The sequence below is a fragment of the Zeugodacus cucurbitae genome, chromosome 2, assembly GCF_028554725.1.
Source record: "Zeugodacus cucurbitae isolate PBARC_wt_2022May chromosome 2, idZeuCucr1.2, whole genome shotgun sequence".
NCBI lineage: Eukaryota > Metazoa > Arthropoda > Insecta > Diptera > Tephritidae > Zeugodacus > Zeugodacus cucurbitae.
In genome coordinates this window covers 59091883-59112776 of record NC_071667.1, presented here as the reverse complement: position 1 = coordinate 59112776, position 20894 = coordinate 59091883, and the positions used below count along the sequence as shown (strand labels likewise).

Sequence of the window (20894 nt, the reverse complement as noted above, 5' to 3'; positions counted from 1 at the left end):
TCTTCAGTGAAAAATATGGTATTACTGGCATTGAGGGAATGCTAGAATTTACTTTTGATCTACAAAGGTCTGAATCTTCCAAATCTTCATAAGCTATATAGCTGAGATGTTAGCATATTTTTTAATATCTTCAGCGATATTTTATTTAGGTTGAGTTCACCTAAAAAAGAAGCTAGATAATGGGGCATATCTAGAGAAAGATTCGATGCTACGTGATGTGAGAGGTCCACTCAAGTTAATTTATGACATTATTGACTATTTTCTGCTGATATTATCGACAAATTTCCGTAATCATTTCGAATCAATGATTCTATTGCCATAAGATATAGATTTATCGAAATTTAAACATCGCCTCGAGAGTGAAATAATTGCCATTTCGTGGAATATATGTATATTTATTTTAGGCAATAAATCCTTTGATAAATCTGTTGATATATGTTTATTAACGAAAACCCGTATGACGAAATATTTACAAAAACTGGTTAAAATATGTATAGAAACTAATATAAACAAGATTCACGATTCTCGAGATTCAGTGAGAAATTTGTTTGTCCGTATGCATGTATTAATGTGATAGACAAGACAAGACAAGACAGCGAAGAGTGAGGGGTTGCGAAAGTAAGTGTAAGCAAAAATAGGCTAACTAAGCGTATAACAGTAAGTAAGCAGAGTGGCGCAGTGGAAGCGTGCTGGGCCCATAACCCAGAGGTCCGAGGATCGAAACCTTGCTCTGCTAGTTGGTGATGGACATTTTTTTTTTAATAATTTTTTTTTTTTAAGGAAAATGATATTTAATTTTTTTCCACTAAATAAGTATTTGTTTGCTTATAATTTTATAATGAAAATATAATTTCAAAATAAATGTTTTTTTTTTTAATTAAGAAATTTTTCTGTGCAACGTTATTGCAAAATTTCATTTTTATCAGCACACATATTTTTGTCACTTATTACTAATTACTTTTCAAGCAATATCAACACCTCTGCTCCACTCAGCACCTAATTTCCAATTGCCAAACAATGTATGAGCACATCATTTCGCTGCTCTTCTGTCGGCAATTAAGTTGAAAGTGTTCGTTATAATACTTATGTGCATGTAACATTATCAAATCAATCGTCAAACTATGCAACGCAACAGATGTGCACACACCTCAGGGTTACACATTAGATACATATGTAGTACGTACATACATATGTATAAGTAAATAAAGAATTGTTCCCTATATGAAATGAGTCAGTCGCACGGGAGTTTATCTCTATATTATTTTTTCGAAATTGTATTCGAATTGGTGCAAAAGTTGTTCTAAAGGGTATAGTTGGACTATTTTTAGGTTAGTTTTGAGAGGTTTTCCTAAGAGCTCATACTTAGGCACCGTGAAAATAACTCGATAACTTAAAGATGTTTTACATATTAATCGGTAAAAGCGGAATAAAACCCACAGTATTTTGGAAAATCCTATAATTAGGTATATGGGAGCTAGAGGAAGTTATGACACGATTTTAACCATTTTTGAAACAGAGACACATTATTAAAATATCTGAGAGATTCACCGATATTTTCAGTGAAAAAATGCTCAGCCCTTCGGCACTGAGTTTTTTATGCTCGATATCCGGGGCCTTAGTTATGACACTGTATATGTTTTCGGTTTTCATCATTTTGTGGGCGTGGCAGTGGACCGATTTGGCCCATCTTCGAAAGCAACCTCCTCAGGTTGCAGACGGACGGACAGACAGACATCCGGATTTCAACTCGTCTCGTCATCCCGATCATTTTAGTTTTATCTCGTTTAGTTTTATGATTTACAAACAATTGTTATGTGAACAAAACTATATCAACCTTTTTTGCAAAAGTATAATAACGTTTCTAAATCACTCTAGCGCACTAGACACGAAATGCTTAGTACACCTCTTTGTCGATTTCGAAATGAAATTATAAGTTGTTAGAATGATTGCCAACAGATTTTGCAATATAAAATACTTCTTATCAACGAAAGAAGATCCCTCCAAAACAGCCGTAATCACTTCAGAGCACTGCAAGCCGGCTTTTCAAGGCCATCTTTCAATAGTGAGATGTATATATGTATGTATATATGTATGTACATATGTAGGTATGTATCTATTGAGAAATACGAATGTTCGAATATGAATTGCTATGCTCATATAGGCAACAACAATAACATTGCAATCTGTACCAGAAAAATTGCGTATAACATTGGGTCTAACCTTATCTGTACAAGCCATGTGTCATTAGTGATTCTATGTATAAATGTCTATATATACATAAGTGATTGCATGATTTCTTTTCGCTGGAAGTGAACAAGAATCGTCGAAAGAACATTCCAATTTTCGAAACTTATCGTACGAGGGTGTCCAAAAGAAAACAACAATAGCGAAACGTTGTGTACGAGTAAAATTGTAGCGTTAAATTTCTTATATATGTACAGACTTATGTTTATATACATAAAGTGAGAATGACAATGAGAGAAGTCAGTAGGTTGGTAAACGAAAAGAACAACTTCTAAAGACAATTGCATACACAGACATCGATACATACATACATTTTCGCACAATGAAGGCCATTAGGGCAGAAGAATCCCAGTCAGTTGGATAGTGACAAAATCAGTTTGTATTTGGTTTTAATGATCTTCAATACAACGGTAAATAATGTGAATGTAGGTACATAAATACTCGTTTTCCCCTTTCCTTCGATGTTTTTGGGTTGGACAAACAATTTGTCTTTTGTAGATCACAAACTGATCGTGTAGCCCGATTGATATACGATCGTGTGCAGATAAAATACATATACACATACACATTGACAATAACACTGAGTTTCCCTTTTGCGGCGGAACCTGCGTTAGGGGTTAAAATGCACGCACTTGTCGGTAACGGTAAAAAAACCGTGTTGCGTGTATGTGTAAATATGTACAGACCTTTCTTTTTGTGTAGTGCCCTTTGCGTTTTTATTTGTCTTCTGAACCACAGTTGGTGTATGGTTTCCCTTTAACGATCACTTGTTTCGTTAGCAGTGTAATGTCAGGTTGACTTTAATGTTTCTGTTGAGCAAATGCTTCTGCTTTTGTGGGGGAATCGATATCATGCGTGTATATCTACATGTTTTATATACTTAAATATGTTTAAGAAACCTTGTGGAGTAAGAAAATTAACATAAGAAGTTACATTAATTTACGAGTTTATATAGACATTTGCATACATTTACACCTGAGCACTGTGTTGTACTTTCAGTCGGGTACACTTTTTAAGTGGTTAACCGACTTATACAAGATCTTTCAAGTTTGAGTCGATCTCAAAACTGTTCGAACCCTTTTTCATGTTAGGATAATCGAAGATCTCACTTTGACTGTCACGAGTCATTCGATATTCGAAAATATTTTTCTATGATTTTATAAAGAAAGTTGAGGCTTGGTATCCCGGCAGAAGCAAGTTGCAAAATTTGGAATCATCTAAGCACGTTAGCCTCCATTGTCCATCTTTTACCAGACTGAGGTTCGAACACCTCGGAAGGCTTTCGGCGAACCTAACAAACTGACTAGAATTGATATTAGCCGACTAAAGAAGTTCGTAACAGATTCCAAGCGGATCCTGCCAGATGCAAGTTGCCAAAACTGTTTGCAGGAAGGAGAGGTGGAATCTTCTGAGTATTTCCTCCTCCACTGTCCTGCCTTGGCCAGACTGAGGTTAAAACACCTTGGAAGGCTCACCTTCGGCGAACCTAGCGTATTGGCTAGAATTGATATCTTAAAGGTCTTTGATCCATTAGGAGTTTATTGGTATCTCAAAGGATAGCGCTCAAAACTGATTAAGTAAGATCTTTTTACATATGCAGAGATATGCCTACTAACCTAACCTAACCTAGATTTTCATGTCTACCAGTTGGTAGATTGATGTTATGGCTATTTATTACCTTAGAGAGAGTGAGTCTCGTTCCATAATTTCTTACTTCTTCCACACTAGAAGTATTTTGATCTTAATTTTCGGTGAAGATTTCATATCTAGAATTCAGCTCAATTTGATTCACTTTCATTGGTATAACTACATATTCAATTCTATTTAGAAATATGTGATTAATTCAAGACCTGTATAAGGTTGTCTTAGATCAAAACTTTCGAATAAGTATTTCACAATTCTTCTAGCAACTAACATTGCTTGTTTCAACATTTTTGGTTGGGTTCAACGAGCATTTATTCATGTAGATCCGAAAGTAGTCGGAAGTTTGATACAGATGTTTCTACTTTTAAACCCTGGAATTGAGTAGATTCCCGATTTTGAAAGTACTTCTTTTCGATCCTAAAAGGACCAAATGTATTTTCAAACTAAGGATGAATACAGCACAGTCCTAAAGTGAGAATCAATTCTTCCGATTTCGAAAAATTTTCACGAATCGAATTGCAGAATATATTTGAAAGTCTTCTGAGAATTTTTTTACTGACGGACAATGTTTTCTAGGTTAGTTTGTATGCTTAGGAATCCCATGACAATCGGGTTTACGGAACCCGAGCATAGCTAGATTTATATCCGAGCAAGGATTTAGAAATCAATATTATTCCTCAATATTATTAACTTTAAATAATTATTTCAAATTTTTATATAATGTTATATGTATTATATTTGATAACATGTACTGTTCATACTTATGTATTTAAATAGTAAATATGTATGTATGCACTGATTTTATGCCTCAATTGCATTCGCGGATTTTTCACACTTCAATGCGACTCATTGGTCACAACGCCCACACTCCATTTTAAATACAAACATACATACATACATATTTATATTTTTAAACGCTATATTAACTTGAAGCGTTCATATCAAACAATAATTGAGCGCAACAACAGTGTATGCCGAAAGTATGTGCACAAGTGTCACATTAAATATGTAATTGCTTACATCAAACTTAATTAATTTGCTATAAATAATTTGCAATGAATGAGCCCGTTAAATATATAATATACTTTTTTTACATATCTATATATAATATTACATTTTTTTATTGCACTAATGTGTGGCAAGCGTTCGTTCAAATGTTAGAATGCTGCCAAATCATGCCAATTTTGCCAACGTCTGACCGCAAGCCCACGCCATTGTTGACATTTCAGTCACTTTCGCAATAATGTGCATGGCAATGCATACAAAGTATTTGCCATTTACTCGTGTGTATATATGTATATAGTTTGATGTAGATATGAGTTCGTCCGCCCAATCATTCGTTTGAGGATCACTTGAGGCACACTTCACAATACTGCACAAATAATATAACTAAAAATCTGAATATTTGTTGTTTGAATTATTGAGTGCAATAATATACTATTTTTTCGTATTCCCAGGGTATGAAAGTCCAATATATGTATATACTTCATCCAACCAATGGTTATTAATAGTTTTTTTATAAAACATCATTTAAGTTCGAAAAATCAGATGACGGCGTTTTTACGGACCATTTTTGAATTTGAATATTATATTACGGTTTCTTTATTTACTATTAGGTCTCCAACTTTGCTTCCGCCGTTTTCCAATAGATGTCTCTGGGGTCAAGCACTGGTCGATTAAATCGATTCAATCGTTTTATATCGATCTTGGACATTTGTGTCAACATTAACCCAACAAAATATTTGTAGAGATCTGTTTGCATCCCAAACTTATTCTCAACTGAAATGTCACTTTTTGAGCCGAATTCTCGAGCCGAAAAGTGCGGCTGAGGCTCATCGAATGCTTTCAGATACGTACGGCGAGGCTGTCGGCGGAAGCAAAGTTGTAGACCTAATATATACAGTGAGGATCTCTATATTTTGGCAGGATTATCAAATAAAGCCAATCAAATTACAATTAAGTCATTAATTAACTTACATTGAGTATAGAGACCGACCGATTAAACGGCATCGGCCAAAAATTGGGAATCGGTCGGACACTAATTGGCTACAAATATCATCCTTAGATAGTTACAAAATTTTAGAAGTAACCTTCCAGATTGGCGATTATCTTGAAGGACCTCAAATGGTTCATATTGAATTCTCTTTCTTGAATTTTCTGGTACGTTCAGCTTTCAGAGATATTTTTGGCATATTCATCCAATTTGTGTTTTTAGTCCGAGCTCTGATTTATTAAGTGCGTTTTTGAGTAAATCTTCAAAAACTTGTAGATCCTATCTATCTAAAGATCACTAAATAAACTCAGATGTAATCGTAATTATCGTTCCTTTTGGATTTTTAAAAGGCTAAGTCGGTTCAAGTACTCTTACACCCTCTCATTGACGATAATTTGTGATGAGATGAACTCAATCGTAGAATTTTGAATGACTTTGCACTGAGGTCCACAGTGAAGGCAGCGCATTGAGACTGATGCTATTGTGTATCTCAAATCTTCAAATCAAATCATAACTGCTTGTTATTCCACCAGTGGAGAGTGCTGCATCTTCGGAGGGGGTTAACTTACCTCCGGCTGGTTGGTAAGCTTCATAGAGACCTTTTAATTATCTTATTCAATTTATATTAGAATTCAAGAATTCTAAGATTACTTCCGTGATACGAAAGTTCATTTTTTAACGAAAAAAATCGAGAAATCGCTTATATTAGTATATTATAATGCATTTACTGGGTATAAAAACTGATCATTTGCTCCTATATAATTTCAATATATTTCACTTAGTATTTATGAATGTAATATAGGAAATGTGTATATAGTTGCAGACCACGTACAAATCAAGTGCGGCAAAATCAGTTCAGTAGTCAAGTCGCCTGACAGCTCTCAGACATATCAGCGACACCGCCACCGACGTATATTTGAAGGGTTTTAGATAGCAAGGTGTGTAACGACGACACAAATCTCAGAGCATGTGTGTGTGTAATATATATAAATCTCTATATATATATATATATAATTATGCACATATTTAACAGTACTTGTGCATGCACTAGTCACACTAACTGACTGTCTGCTGTCGCACACTTGTCGGATATTGTTAGCCAATGCGTACGAAGGAGGGGTGCCTTCGAGGCATGACATTAGTTGTATAGCCGTTGTAATTTGTGATTTGCAATGCTGAATGAATGAAATTGTTGTGAAAGGAATTGAAGAGTCACATCCGACAATTTATTTTTACATTAACATTTTTTTATATTTGAATCATTCACAAAATAAATGGGAAAAAAAGATGCAGAAAATGTAGATTGAATATATAGATATATGCGTAAATGCATTGAGGTTCGAACAATTTTTTCAAAATTTTCATGACATCACCTTATATACCGCAAACACTATCGATGGATAGAGAAACGGCGAATGAACAACCTAAAACTGGAGCAACTTCATACAGTGCAACGAGTGTTAGTCATAAAAATCTTCCATGATATTTCCAAAATTTCCATAACCTACGCTGTTGAAATCTCTGAGATCATGAAAAATTGGTAAGCATACTATACTCTTCATGATATTCTAATCAAAAGTTTTCACGCCTCATATTTAATCTCTCAGATTCCATAACATGGTGGCCAACTATTTCATATATATGAAGCACACTACAGCTTTGGACTGAACTTCGAAAGAATAAGACATAAAAATCTGTAAAATTATAGATTCAGCTACCTATGTATCTACAGATATATATGTATGTACATAGACGTCATTGCAATAAATTCTTTTACAGACTCTCTTTCTTTTATCCTCCAAACACGAACAACTACATATGTAAGCCAAGTTCATTTATTATGTGAATAATAAATTAAACAAAGATCAGTCATTCGCTATTTTTTCAACTTTTCTTCTGCCGATCAATCGCCGGAATACTTTACCCAAATAGCGAATAAATTATACATGTAGACACATATACATGGGTATTTTTTTTTTTTTTGTAGAAACTTGGTCGAATTTGATAACATTATGCAGATGAGTATTATTATCATAGTCTTAGCGGATGTTAAAGCTTGTAGAGCTTGGTGGTAGTAAGTAGACTATGAATAAAGAAGTTTTATATTCAATGCCACGTTTTGCGCTTTTGCAGTTTTCAATTTCTCTCTTCTTCTTAAAATAGAACAATTAAATGGTCTAAATTCAACGACCAGAGAAGTGGTGCGATCGAATAATCGCATATATTGTATTTACCATACATTCCCGCAATTACATGATTGATATGAAAGTATCTTGGATTCTATCTCGATCATCAGCTTAAAAATGAATCTAACTGTTGTCTCATTATTAATCTCTGAGGTAACCTATTCCAGGATATTCCAGCGCCATTTGTTGTTTGCATTTCTCGAATTCAGTAGATATATAACTGGGAACAACTTTCGTTAGCTTTCGGTGTGTTAAGTGTACTACTACTAACACTCTATGTAGCTTTTGGGATTCTTTTTTATACTCTCGCAACAAATGTTGCTAAAGAGAGTATTATAGTTTTGTTCACATAACGGTTTTTTGTAACACCCTAAACTAAACGAGTTAGATATAGGGTTATATATACCAAAGTGATCAGGGCGAAGAGTGGAGTTCAAATCCGAATGTCTGTCTGTCATTAAGATATCTTAATGAAACTTGGCACACTTATTTCTTGGCACCATAGGAAGGTTGCTTTCATGAGCAAAATCGGACCACTGCCACGCCCACAAAATGGCGAAAACCGAAAACACATAAAGTGCCATAACTAAGCCATAAATAAAGCTATGGAAATAAAATTTGGTATGAAGGATCGTACTGTTAAGGGGCATATTTGGATGTAATTTTTTTGGGGAAGTGGGCGTGGCCCCGCCCCCTACTAAGTTTTTTGTACATATCTCGTAAACCAATAGAGCTATGTAAACCAAACTTTCTGCAGTTGTTTTTTTAGCCACTTCCTAATACAGTCCAAAAATGAAAGAAATCGGATCATAACCACGCCCACCTCCCATACAAAAGTTAGGTTGAAAATTACTAAAAGTGGGTTAACTCACTAACGAAAAACATCAGAAACACTAAATTTCACATAAGAAATGGCAGATGGAAGCTGCACTCAGATTTTTTTTACAAAATGGAAAATGGGCGTGGCGTCGCCCACTTATGGGTCAAAAACCATATCTCAGGAACTACTCGACCGATTTCAATGAAACTTGGTTTGTAATAGTTTCCTTAGATCCCAATGATATGTTGTGAAAATAGGCCAAATCGCTTCACAACCACGCCTACTTCTTATGTACCAGAACTTTGAAGACAATCTGAATCGTTTACTTTACAATATATAAAGTAAGTACTAGTGAAGATATCGGAACAGAACTTTGCATTAGTACTGTATTTATAGTGTGGCAGCCCCTTTCTAAAAATCGGACCATAGGTTTTCAAGGCCCCATATATCGAACACGAGGACCTCGGTGCTTCTAACCCAATATTATGGTTTCCAACTTTCAATGGATTTTATACGAATATGTGGGTCAAATTGTGTACTATATAATATTAATTAAGTTAAATAAATAAATTGCGAGAGTATAAAATGTTCGGTTACACCCGAACTTAGCCCTTCCTTACTTGTTCATTACTAATCGATCGATATCACACAAAATTATTTTTATTTATTTATCAACTTGTAAAAGCCATTGGAAAAGTGAAGATACATTTTAGTGTAGAAATTTCTGATTTTTACATGACGTTGCACGATCAATTCTCAATGATCTATGACTGAGCATTTTTTATTTACAAGAAATATATGTATGCAAGAGTATATAAACAAAGACTTTACGTAAAGCTCCAGCTCATTCATCAATCGCGTAATGTAATAAATTTAATAACAAAACTGAGAAAAACTATTGTTTATGATACACATACAGTAATACACAAATAAAATAGGAATAAACAACTGTTGTTGCGTTATAAATAAAATTATATATGTATGTATGTATAAATAATAATTTGTGATATGTAAATTGATATACATATGTATATATGTATGTAATATATATATGTACTAGCGAGTTGTGATTGTATCCCCACCAGGCGTCCCTATGCACTTCCTGTGATAAAAATTCATAACTATACTCGCACTTTACAATTATGTATATTTTACTTATAAAAGTCATAAAGTTGCATATCGCACTAACTGTACTCTTATTGGTGTATATATTCTCGTATGTAAATCTGTTCTATATAATCGCTTCAACTCAAAGAGTTTTCCTTTTGTCACAATGTAGTATAGTATGCCTGATATCCCCATATTATCACACCAATTGCAATGTGCAATATCGTTCATTGCTACTTAAGATGAGTGGTTCATACTCGTATGTAAAGTTATTGTGAAATCTCACAATATATTATTGTTATAAAATTGGTGGAAGTTTGCTCAAAGGTTAGACCCATCTAGACAGCCACTTTTCACAAGCCTCTTTTGAGTTCCACTTTACACCACCAAAGGCGAACAGGTGGTAATCACTTGGCGCTATGTCTGGGCTATATGGTGGATACGTTAAAACCTCCCATCCGATTTCCCGTGGCTTCTGACGAGTCATCAACGAAGTGCGTGGTCTGGCGTTGTCTTGGTGGAACACTACACCCTTCCTGTTGGCCAATTCTGGACACTTCTGATCGATCGTCGGCTTCAAGCAGTCCAGTTGTTATATGGGAGCAGCTCATAGTGGATGATTCCCTTCCAATCCCACCAAACACAAAGCAAAACCTTCCTGGCCGTCAATCACGGCTTGTCCACTATTTGGGACGATTCACTATTCGTCGCCAGTCACAATCCGCTTAAAAAATGGGTTCGAGTTCGTTCCGTTTCAGCAGCGAATTTGCGAATTTCGGCGTTCCATGTTTATACGTCTATAACTGTTGAACGCAATATCCAAACTAATCATGCATAGCGTCGTTTTGTAGGTCAAGACCTTTCAAAGATATGTATATAGTATTGCCAGATATGAGCGATTCAAAAGACAAAAAGGCGGAAGGGAAATATTTGACAACCTAATATATAAAGGTTGATCCATTTCGAGGTTCCCTACTTGTTTTTAAGAAAAAATACAGAAAATACAAATTTAATAGGGAATTTCATTTATCAATAGAAAACATTTTTGGCATTAATTTTTTAAAGATTATCTCTTTCAAATGTTGGCCTTGGCTACATCTCAGATGGTCCATCCGTTGAGTACAATTTTCGATTACTCGTTCGAGCATTTCCACTCATAACTGGCGCATGACACATGTGATGTTGTGCTCCAAGGTCTGAATCGAAGTGGGATTGTCCGCATAGACTTTAGACTTTACATAACCCCACAGGAATAAGTCTAGCGGTGTGATGTCACACGATCTTGGTGGCCAACGATCGGCCCAAAATCTGAAATTCTCTGCTCACCGAAGTGTTCTCTCTATAAATCCCTTGATTGATGCGTTTTGTGGGAAGTGGCGCCGTCTTGTTGAAACCAAATGTCGTCGAGATCGCGAGCTTTTATTTCAGGCATCAAATAGTTGGTTATCATGGCGCAATATCGGTCGCCTTTGACGGTTACGTTCTCACCGGCATCATTTTTGAAGAAATATGGATCGATGATTCCACCGGCCCACAAACCACACCAAACGTTGTTTTTTTCTGGATGAAATAAACGGCGCCGAATCGACTTTCCACGGTTCTCGTGTACACTCTCAGCTACAGCTGCTACATTTTCTTCACTGCGTGCTGGACGTGGTCTATTCCGTCGAATATTATTCAACAATGGGTGATGGTGATCTGTTAAAAAAGGTTATTGAAAAAGTAGCTCTACTCTACTTGCCAACTATCACAATATAATCCACCCGGGTTTTTTTGGGTTTCCAGTACCTTTCATATAAAAAGATCAATGCTCTCGTTTGAAACATGTTATATAATTCTGTAGTTCTCTAAAGTGTTCCAATATCAAAATAAGAAAATGCTTCGAGAGCTATTGAAACCATTCGCATCCGCTTCACGAGAGCTCTTATGTTCTTGGTAATAAAATGCTGATTTAACGTCAAACAAAGGCCAAGGCCTTTTCCCAAACGTATTTAAATTAAATAATATCATAATAACTATACCCTTCTACTATACTTATCCTGTGTTGTTATTGTTGTAGCAACAAAAAATTGCCACCAATAGTTTGAGTACTACTGTTGTCAGCCTGTCACGCCTTATCCGGCCAGAAAACTGGAACCGTTTATTTTGGTAAGTTTGAGTTGGACAGTTTGAGGATCGTTCTTTTTTAATTTCTTCGGGATTTGTTGCATAATGATGCTTATGAAAGCTTATGATCTTTTCCGGGCGCCCTCTTACATAATTACGGTTAATAAAAACTATTTAAAATTTAAGACCAATTTATTCTAAATCACGAATACATTTTAATTATATAGTACTTATCTATTATGGACACACAAACACAGTGTCCATAGTTCGAAAGGTGCGCGTGTAATTTCCACAGATCTCGTGATTTCCGAAATGAGCTGCGCTTAATATGCCATCAAATAGTCACAAAGAAAACAATTGTAAGTGTGCATATGAATTGATTTGCCGCTAAACTGGGGCTGGCTTACAAGTAAGAGAGAGAGAGAGAGAGAGATGGAGCTAAAGAGAGATGCAGAGATGCGGAAAGAATTACAATACGCTCTTAAAAAACATAAAACTTGAAAGCGGCACCTTTGTTGTGGTCTTTTTCTTACACTTTTTTTCAACTACACGAATAATCAAAAAAGTTGCATCAACAGATGGAGCGCAAAAAAAAAACAAAAAAAAAAACGGTGTGGAAAACGTCAAAAGAAAACTATGAAAATAATATATGTATTTGGTGCACACAGTGCATCCCCGCCAAAATGGCCTTTGATGTCGCCTACTTTGACGTATTGACTCTCTCGCACGCCGACCAACACAAACAACAACTGACTGTGTGTGTATATCAAATTGTGGGCAATTGTTTGTATATTTGTATTGTCTCAATATTTACCTATACTAATTACGGTGTTTGGGGACTTTGAAAAATGCCGATTTTTGTACTAACAAATAAGTCATATTATTGCCTTAAAGCATACATATATAGATAGGTATGAAAAAATGTATGTACATATGTATGTATGTCTATGTGACTCTATTGTTATGTTAAGTGTAGATTAAGTTGTGTGTCTTCAAAAATTAATTAAAATATTTGCATTTTCAAAAAATAACTGATTTGTTGAAAAAAGTGCATAATTTATCTACAACAATAGCGCAATAATCGAAACAAAACACAACAACAACAACGCCACTCAAAACATCATAATTACATAAATAAACAGATAAATAAACAAATAATTTGTGAGTTAGTGTTATTTGCAGAAATTTAACGGCAAAGTGTAAACTAAATGACAGCGCCAATTGGTTTGTCAATTGGTTAGCACCTCATTTCGAGCGTGTTATTTACAGTTAATGTCTTCATTTTCTTATTTTCATAGTTTTTATTGTCTTACTTTTTCTTCATTTTTTCTCGAATTTTTTCATATTTTTTTTTAATTTTTCTTAATTTTTTTTTAATATTTTTTTTTTTAATTTTTTACTTTTTCTCATATTTTCTAATTTTTTTTTTTAATTTTTTTAATTTTATTTTTTATTTTTTTTTTTTTTATTATTTTTTTATTGTAGTTGTCTTGTTTATGTTGTTGCCTTTTACAAAGTAATAAGTGACGCCGAGAGCGTAAAACAAATATTCCATACAGAAATGAAGCTAAAAAAACATAAGCAATTAACCGTTTAATTTATAGCTATAGAAATACTAAATAGACATATCTACATATATGTATAAGGTATAGAGTGCCTATATTTGCCTTGCAACATTTCATTATTTGCTTAGGTGATAATAAGCATACTTAAGGTAATTACATTTACTGCGAGCGACATTTTTATGGCGGAGTTTTGTTGTAATATTTTATGATTGGATAGACATATAATACGAGAGCAAAGTTTCTTTGAGAACTTATTAAAATACAACATTTTATTCCACATGATATGATTCTACACTATATTTGAGGACTGGCATTCCTCGTTTAAAAATTGTCGAAATCGAACTATAACTTTTCAGGGTTCCAAATATTGAACATGAAGGCCTCAGTGCCAATGAAAATTTTTTTACCGCAAATATCCGTAAATCACTCAGAATTTTAAAGAAATTCAGACAGAATCTTTTTCTTCTAATAGTGTGTTTGTGTGCCAAAAATGGGTAAAATCGGGTCCCATATTCCTACTATTAGGGTTTTGAAACATTCTGTGAGCTTTATAGCGTATATACTGGTAATCGGTATCAAAATTAAGTAGGTGTAAATCTTTGATATAATGAAGCTTGGTGGAGTGAAATTTGTTTAGGAATTACCTCAGCCCTCATATAAAAGGTTTTTCAAAAGGGATACTACAAAAGTAGACCCATAGAGACAGCAAACGACGCCATATTTTTCCCGCTATTTTGACATTTCTATAGAGTAAGGTTAGCCATTTCATCATGGAAAGATATACGATCCAACAACGAGTCGAAATTATTAAAACTTGCTACCGGTAATTGGCTGATTTCTGGCTGAATGGCTTCGCCAATAAGCAAAATATGCGTTATTGGTCAGACAGCAAACCACACGTACTCCATAAGTCACCATTGCATCCCGAAAAAACTACAGTTAAAGGACCGTGATGATCAACACCGGCACGTTACTGTGAATGGGAAACGCTACTTCCCAATGATAATCGTATATTTTTGGTCCGAATTGGATGATATGGACGTGGACAATACGTGGTTCCAACTGGACGGCGCCACAATCCACACAAGCCAATGTCGCAATCGATTTATCGAAAACCAAGTATGGTTAACGTGTTATGTCTCGAAATGGCCCAGTCAATTGGCCGTTTTAGCGGTCTTTTTGAAAACCCCTTTACATTATATAATGATTTTCGTTATTCTATTCGAATATATGGGACCAATTGTGTGTTAGGTATATTAATAAAATTATTTGTTCGATTACACCCGAATTAAGCCCTTCCTTACTTGTTCTGATATAAAAAATTATATTCTCAGACTTTTACTAAAATATTTCTTCTACCTTCTTTCTTCCTTCCAGATGCCCGCACAATATGGAACTTGCGATTTGTAAAACAGAGTTGCCAACTACCAGATTTATGCTACCAACTGCACCGGCCTCCTTCTATCAGAAGAATAACGCTCACTTTAGTGAGATACTCAATTTCAATACCAATTTCCTGTTCAATAAAAATAATACAAACAACAACAATTGTGATAATAATCAAAATAACAACAACAACAATCATAATAATAGTGCCAGTGCCAGTGCGAGTGTGAGTGCTAGTGCAATTATAAATAATAATAATCAAAATAATATTAGTGTCAACAATAACAATAATCACAGCAGCAGTTCAATTTTGAGCAACAACAACAACGCCAGCGGCAGCATGCGTCTGAAAAAGAATCGACGAGTGACTTTCCTGAAGAACCTAATCGAGGTGAGTTGTCTTCTTTACGGAAAAAAATGGTGTAGAAAATAAATCAAAAATACAAAATTGTTTAGTTTAATTGAAAGCAATGGCAACAAGTCGCATTAAAATGCAAGCTTTGCATTTATCGACTAAGTGTTGCATTTAATATGCATTGCATGTGTGGCGAGCATTTGCATAATTTGTTCGTCTTTATACAAACATACATATTTATGTATATAAATATATGTACATGCTCCCATATGTATTTATGTATTATTTCATACTTCACTGCATTCGAAAGTGAGTGTACATTAGGGGTGTCCTTTTTATGTAGCTTTGAAATTTATTTTTTTTTTTTCAAAAAATAATTATAAAATATAATATTTGTGTATAAAAACTAAAAAACACTTATTTGAATAAAAAATTTTTAACTTTTAATTTTATTTCCAAAAAATTCCTAAAATATTTCCTTTTTATTTTTCCAAAAATTTATTTTTAAAATTTTTGTAATTATTTAATTTTTTGAAATATTGGTTGAGTTCTTTAAGATTAATTAGCATTATTTTTACTGATAAACAAATATTATTTTTTGTATTTTGTATTTACTATAAAAATTGCCCTGAATTCATCTCAAATACTATATTTTGGAATTATATTTTTTAACGGGCTATACCAGTGTAAACGATGAAAAATTAGACGATTTTCGTGATTTTTTTTTAAGAAAGTACTTGATTGAATGTTTCGAAATTTTTTGGACATAATATGTAAATACAAAAAAAGGTAAATATATTCAAGAGTACTCAGTTTCAATTTAAAGTCGATCGGTCATTTTCTCGTGGAGTTATGATGTCAGCAATTTGGAAAATTTCGTTTCGAGAAAAACGGGTTTAAATTTTCGATTATATCGGCTTATACCTGTGAGCGGTCGCTCTGCAATTCAAAAACTATTCAGGATACAGCCTTACTGCTTTCACAGGATATTTTTGAAAGTACATATAAACTATGGAAAAAGCAAAAAATAAAAAAAAAATCTATTTTTGAAAGTGTCACACTGGTATAGCCCCTTTAACTCCTAACCATTATAAATTATGTTGAGTTTTACTTCACAAATAGGACACCCCTAGTGCAAAAATTGCATGTGGGGGAGTTTCGTTTTTTTGTTTTTGACCACCCGATATATTTATAATTATATATTTATATATGTAAACACATAATTAGTTTCGGTTCGTTTAATGACAGTCAGTGCGTTTGTTCTTGGCATAAATACCTCAGACCATAATTTGTTCAAAGTGAAAATGTGATAAAAATTCCAAACACTTGTATTTTTTTAATAATTTTTGTTTTATGTGAATACATATTTATATCATCCTCAAGATTGTGGAATAGGAAAGTATTTTGATATCATCGTAGACATACTTATAGAAGTTTCTTAGCTATGTTCTCATAAACTTCACGATCGTTATACTTGATGTGTAAAGTATATGTTTTTAAAAATTATGAATTTGTATTTGTCATAAGGTCGAATTATACGATTACATAAACGCGTTCATTCAGTAGACAATGTTTCTTTAATATGCGAAAAAAATTAATGTTCGATGGTCAGTCCCATTTATTTATATAATATATGGGAGTTACGGATTAAAAGTTAGACAGTTTTTAGAGATGATCCCAATACTGATTCTAGATAGATTCTGTAGTATATAGCTTGTTCCTACTGACCTCATTATGCGAATGCCCCAAAGTTGCTGGCCTAAACACTAGAAAACTAAAAGTTAGCGATCTTTACAGAACCAGAACCAATCTACTTGTTAAAAATTAGATTTCCCGCTTCGCTTAAGATAGTAAAGATTTTATAACCCGAACCTTATAGTTGAGTGTTCAAAATATGGAAATAATATTAGTTACTAAGCAACTAAAGTATTTTTGAGAAAAGTTTGCTTGGAAATACAGATTGATCATTTGGTCGTCCCAAGGAAATGATCTTGAACAGGCAATTTCTCCACAGCTGCAATCCTTGTTTCCAAACAGCTGAAATTTCAGAGTATTCATTATCTCGTTATTGAAATAAATCTGACATTTTTTACTTAAATTCGGTTTTCTGGTAGATCCTTTCAGACGTCCCAAGTATACTCAAGGATGTATCTGGAATATTAGCTAAACGCTCATAGGAGTTGCTTACTCACTTAAGGGGTTAGGAGTAGTCAGGATTTTCAAAAAATAAACTTTTTGCATTTCCATTATGTGTAAAATCTTAAAAATATTCTCTGAAAACTTCAAGTTGATCCGATAAAGAGCGCTCGGGCACTCCAAACCGCTATTGTGAAACTGTAAATGCGTTTTTGCTCAAAATTATGTTTTTCTGAACTATTGACAACGGTAACTGGAAAACCGCTCAGTAGATTTTAATGAGATTTATACAGCTTTTAGAATACATAATAATCCCGGGCCTGATCGAAGCTTTTTTCTTTTCAAAAAATTTCGATTTTTTAAGTTCAATTAACTGTTGATTTTTTTTCCCAAAAATCTTGTAAAAATTTCCTGAGGCCGCCATTTTGTTAATTAAAAAAAAAACCTTCGATCAGGCCCAGGATTATCTATTTATAAAAATAATTGTTTTCATCCGATTGAGTTTAGACAAATCTCCAAGGACTTATGATTATCACCGCCAGGACCTTTTTGCAACTGGGTCAACTCAAGTCAAAACATTGTGTAATAATGACATAATATTACTTTTTTTTAAATAACAATAACATGATTTAATAGACTACCCCTAACCCCTTAAAGTCAAAACAGTGTTATAGAAGAATTTCTGATTTAGGATAAAAACTCCCAATATAATAGTTGTCTGGGACTTTAGTGTGTGATTAATTGGACGAAGCAATCAAAAAAAAAAATGTAGTGGGATCACAAAAGTTAATATTCTTTAGTTAAAGGTGAGTTCTAACGAACTGTATGGAAGATATGTGGTTCTAGTGGCTCAGTAGGTCAGAACTAACGGATGTTAGATTGTTGTTTTGTTAAGCGCTCTCTACTTGGTCCCTCCAACGGAGTAGAGGTCTTCCCCTTCCTCGGCTTCCTCCGGCGGGTACCATTCGGACAACATGGCAACATTACATTATATAACCTATATATATTATAACATAAATCTAGTCATAGGTCAACTATAACTGGAGCTATATCTGATTCTATATTTATGTAGGTCTATGCTACAGAATCATATAAAACCAAATTGATTGATGTCATCTTGATCTTGTGTCCTTCAATCTTTCTTGCCATACATCCTAACCTCACAAATTCACAGGCGAATTCAACAACAAAAGCAAAGCATATTTCATGAACACACTGATATTAGCTAATTGTGCGATAAATGTTTTTGTGAAATAAATGTTACGAAGCCGTGAAACTGTCATTTAAATCAAAGGAATTGCGTTTGCAATCGCCTCCATTATAAATTACTTTGATTTATCATTTTGCGCGATTATTTGCTGTCTTCCGCTGCGTTCGCATAAAGTTCACATTTTGTAGATATGTATAGAGGTATGTTTGTATGTATATAGTATATGTGTGTAAGATCAGAGTTGAGTTGCCGCATTGTAGAAGACAAGCCATTGGGGTTAGCCAGCTACTTACTTACGCGTACGCGAATCATTCAAATCACATATAGGTATATACATACATATTTACATATTTATTTATATCCTCTTTTGCGTGCGAGCGCTTTGGAAATTAACGTGTGCCTCAACTTATTGGCCATGCCAGTCACGTTATTAGCCAGATTTGTGCAAAGCCAAATGCAACTGGCTATTCTTTACACACACACAAACACTCATACATACATATATACATGTATAGACACACACACTTGACATTTGCATTGCAATCATTATTTGTTGTAGTTGTTGGCTTTCATTTAAAGTGCTTATGCAAATACCCACACAAAGTAATATTAATATTCTATACTTGAAATACATACAAACAACTGTACATATGTACATGTGTAGAGGCACACAATTTGCACGAGTGCTGAGTGACAGTGTTGACAACGATGAGTGTCTTTAAATAGACATATTTATCCTTAGAATGTGTGCAGGCACAGGTAGCTTACACCATACACCTACATATATGTATTGGTTTGTTTGTGTGTAGGCGCACACTTCAACGCCACGCACGGCATCGCATCGCATCGAAGGCGAATGTTTAAATTGACGATCATTGTATGTGCGTAAATTGCAAATTATAATTGTTAGTACAAAAGCGTATGTGGAGATATTACACATAGGTAAAATTGTCGCTTGAAAAGGAAATGTATATATATTATAGGTATGTATGTAGTGGACAGTGTTGCCACTTTTAGATATTTTGATGGCGAAAATACTTTTTTCTTGTTTTTTTGTTTTACTGTTTACACTATTTTTTTAATATGTACGTCTATATATGCGAGAAATATCGGAAATTAACGAGCGACACATAATTCGTGGCAAATGCCATCATCGTGGCAAATGCCATCATCAGCATTCAAAGCTGAAATGGTACATGCAATGATAATATAGTGGTTTTAACCCATTCACTCCCATTGTACTCACTTGGTTAAAAAAACATGATTTTTTCTGTACCCAAGCGAATACAATAGGAGGGAATGGGTTATGATAAGTGTTCTACCTTAAAATCCAACCTAGAGTTTTCCAAATTCATTTTTTATAGTTTAGCAAGTTTTTGAAGTCAAAATTTGTTTTCCAAGCACAAAAACTTAAGCTTAACCCGGCTGCAGGATGTTTAAATCTCTTTTAGGTATACTTTTCAATGTTGTTATTGTATTCACACAGTATTTGTATTCACATTTTCTTCAGATATTTCTGTAGAATGCTTCCGAGTTGACAGTTCCTGGCCGTTTAAAAATCCGAGTCGGTTTCGGTTACGTAGGCATGACTGTCGAGGGAACGATATATTTTCCGTAGAAGTATAAGGTTTAACTTTGAATTTAATACTATCTAAACACGCCAAAGCCTTGAAATCCAACGCAGAATCACTCTTGCCAACAGGTGCTACTATGAACTGAGTAGGCAATTGAAAAGTAAAGTCCTCTCTCGACGAACAAAAACTCTACAAGTCCCTTATCATTCCCGCCCTACTTTATGGTGCAGAAGCGTGGACGATGTCAACATCCGATGAGACGGCACTATGAGTTTTCGAGAGAAAGGTTTTGCGGAAGATTTATGGTCCCTTAAAAATTGGCAACGGCGAATACCGCAGAAGATGGAATGAAGAGTTGTATGTGTTATTCGACGACATAGACATAGTCCAGCGATGGCTAGGTCATGTTGTTCGAATGGACGAAAGTGCCCCAGCTCTGAAAGTTTTGGATGCAGTACCCGCTGGTGGAAGCCGAGGAAGAGGGAGGGAGACCTGTCTTCACTTGGTATTACTTAGCGCCAAACTGCTAAAAGGAGAGATGCGTGGCGCGCTGTTGTGGACTCGGCTA

The 20894-nt window shown here is 34.4% G+C and overlaps 1 protein-coding gene and 1 non-coding gene across 3 annotated transcripts in view; both read left to right on the top strand.

The window, feature by feature from the left end:
• LOC105219016 (ETS-like protein pointed) overlaps window positions 1–20894 on the top strand; it is a 200955-nt gene that overhangs the window by 14945 nt on the left and 165116 nt on the right. For both annotated transcript variants that reach the window (XM_054225565.1, XM_054225564.1), the window contains exon 2: window positions 15043–15442. In XM_054225565.1, the coding sequence (XP_054081540.1) occupies window positions 15056–15442 (387 nt within the window). In that variant the 5' untranslated portion in view covers window positions 15043–15055. The remainder of the gene's footprint in view (window positions 1–15042; window positions 15443–20894) is intronic.
• Trnam-cau (transfer RNA methionine (anticodon CAU)) lies at window positions 665–736 on the top strand. Its single transcript has one exon. It is a non-coding gene; the product is annotated as a tRNA-Met (tRNA).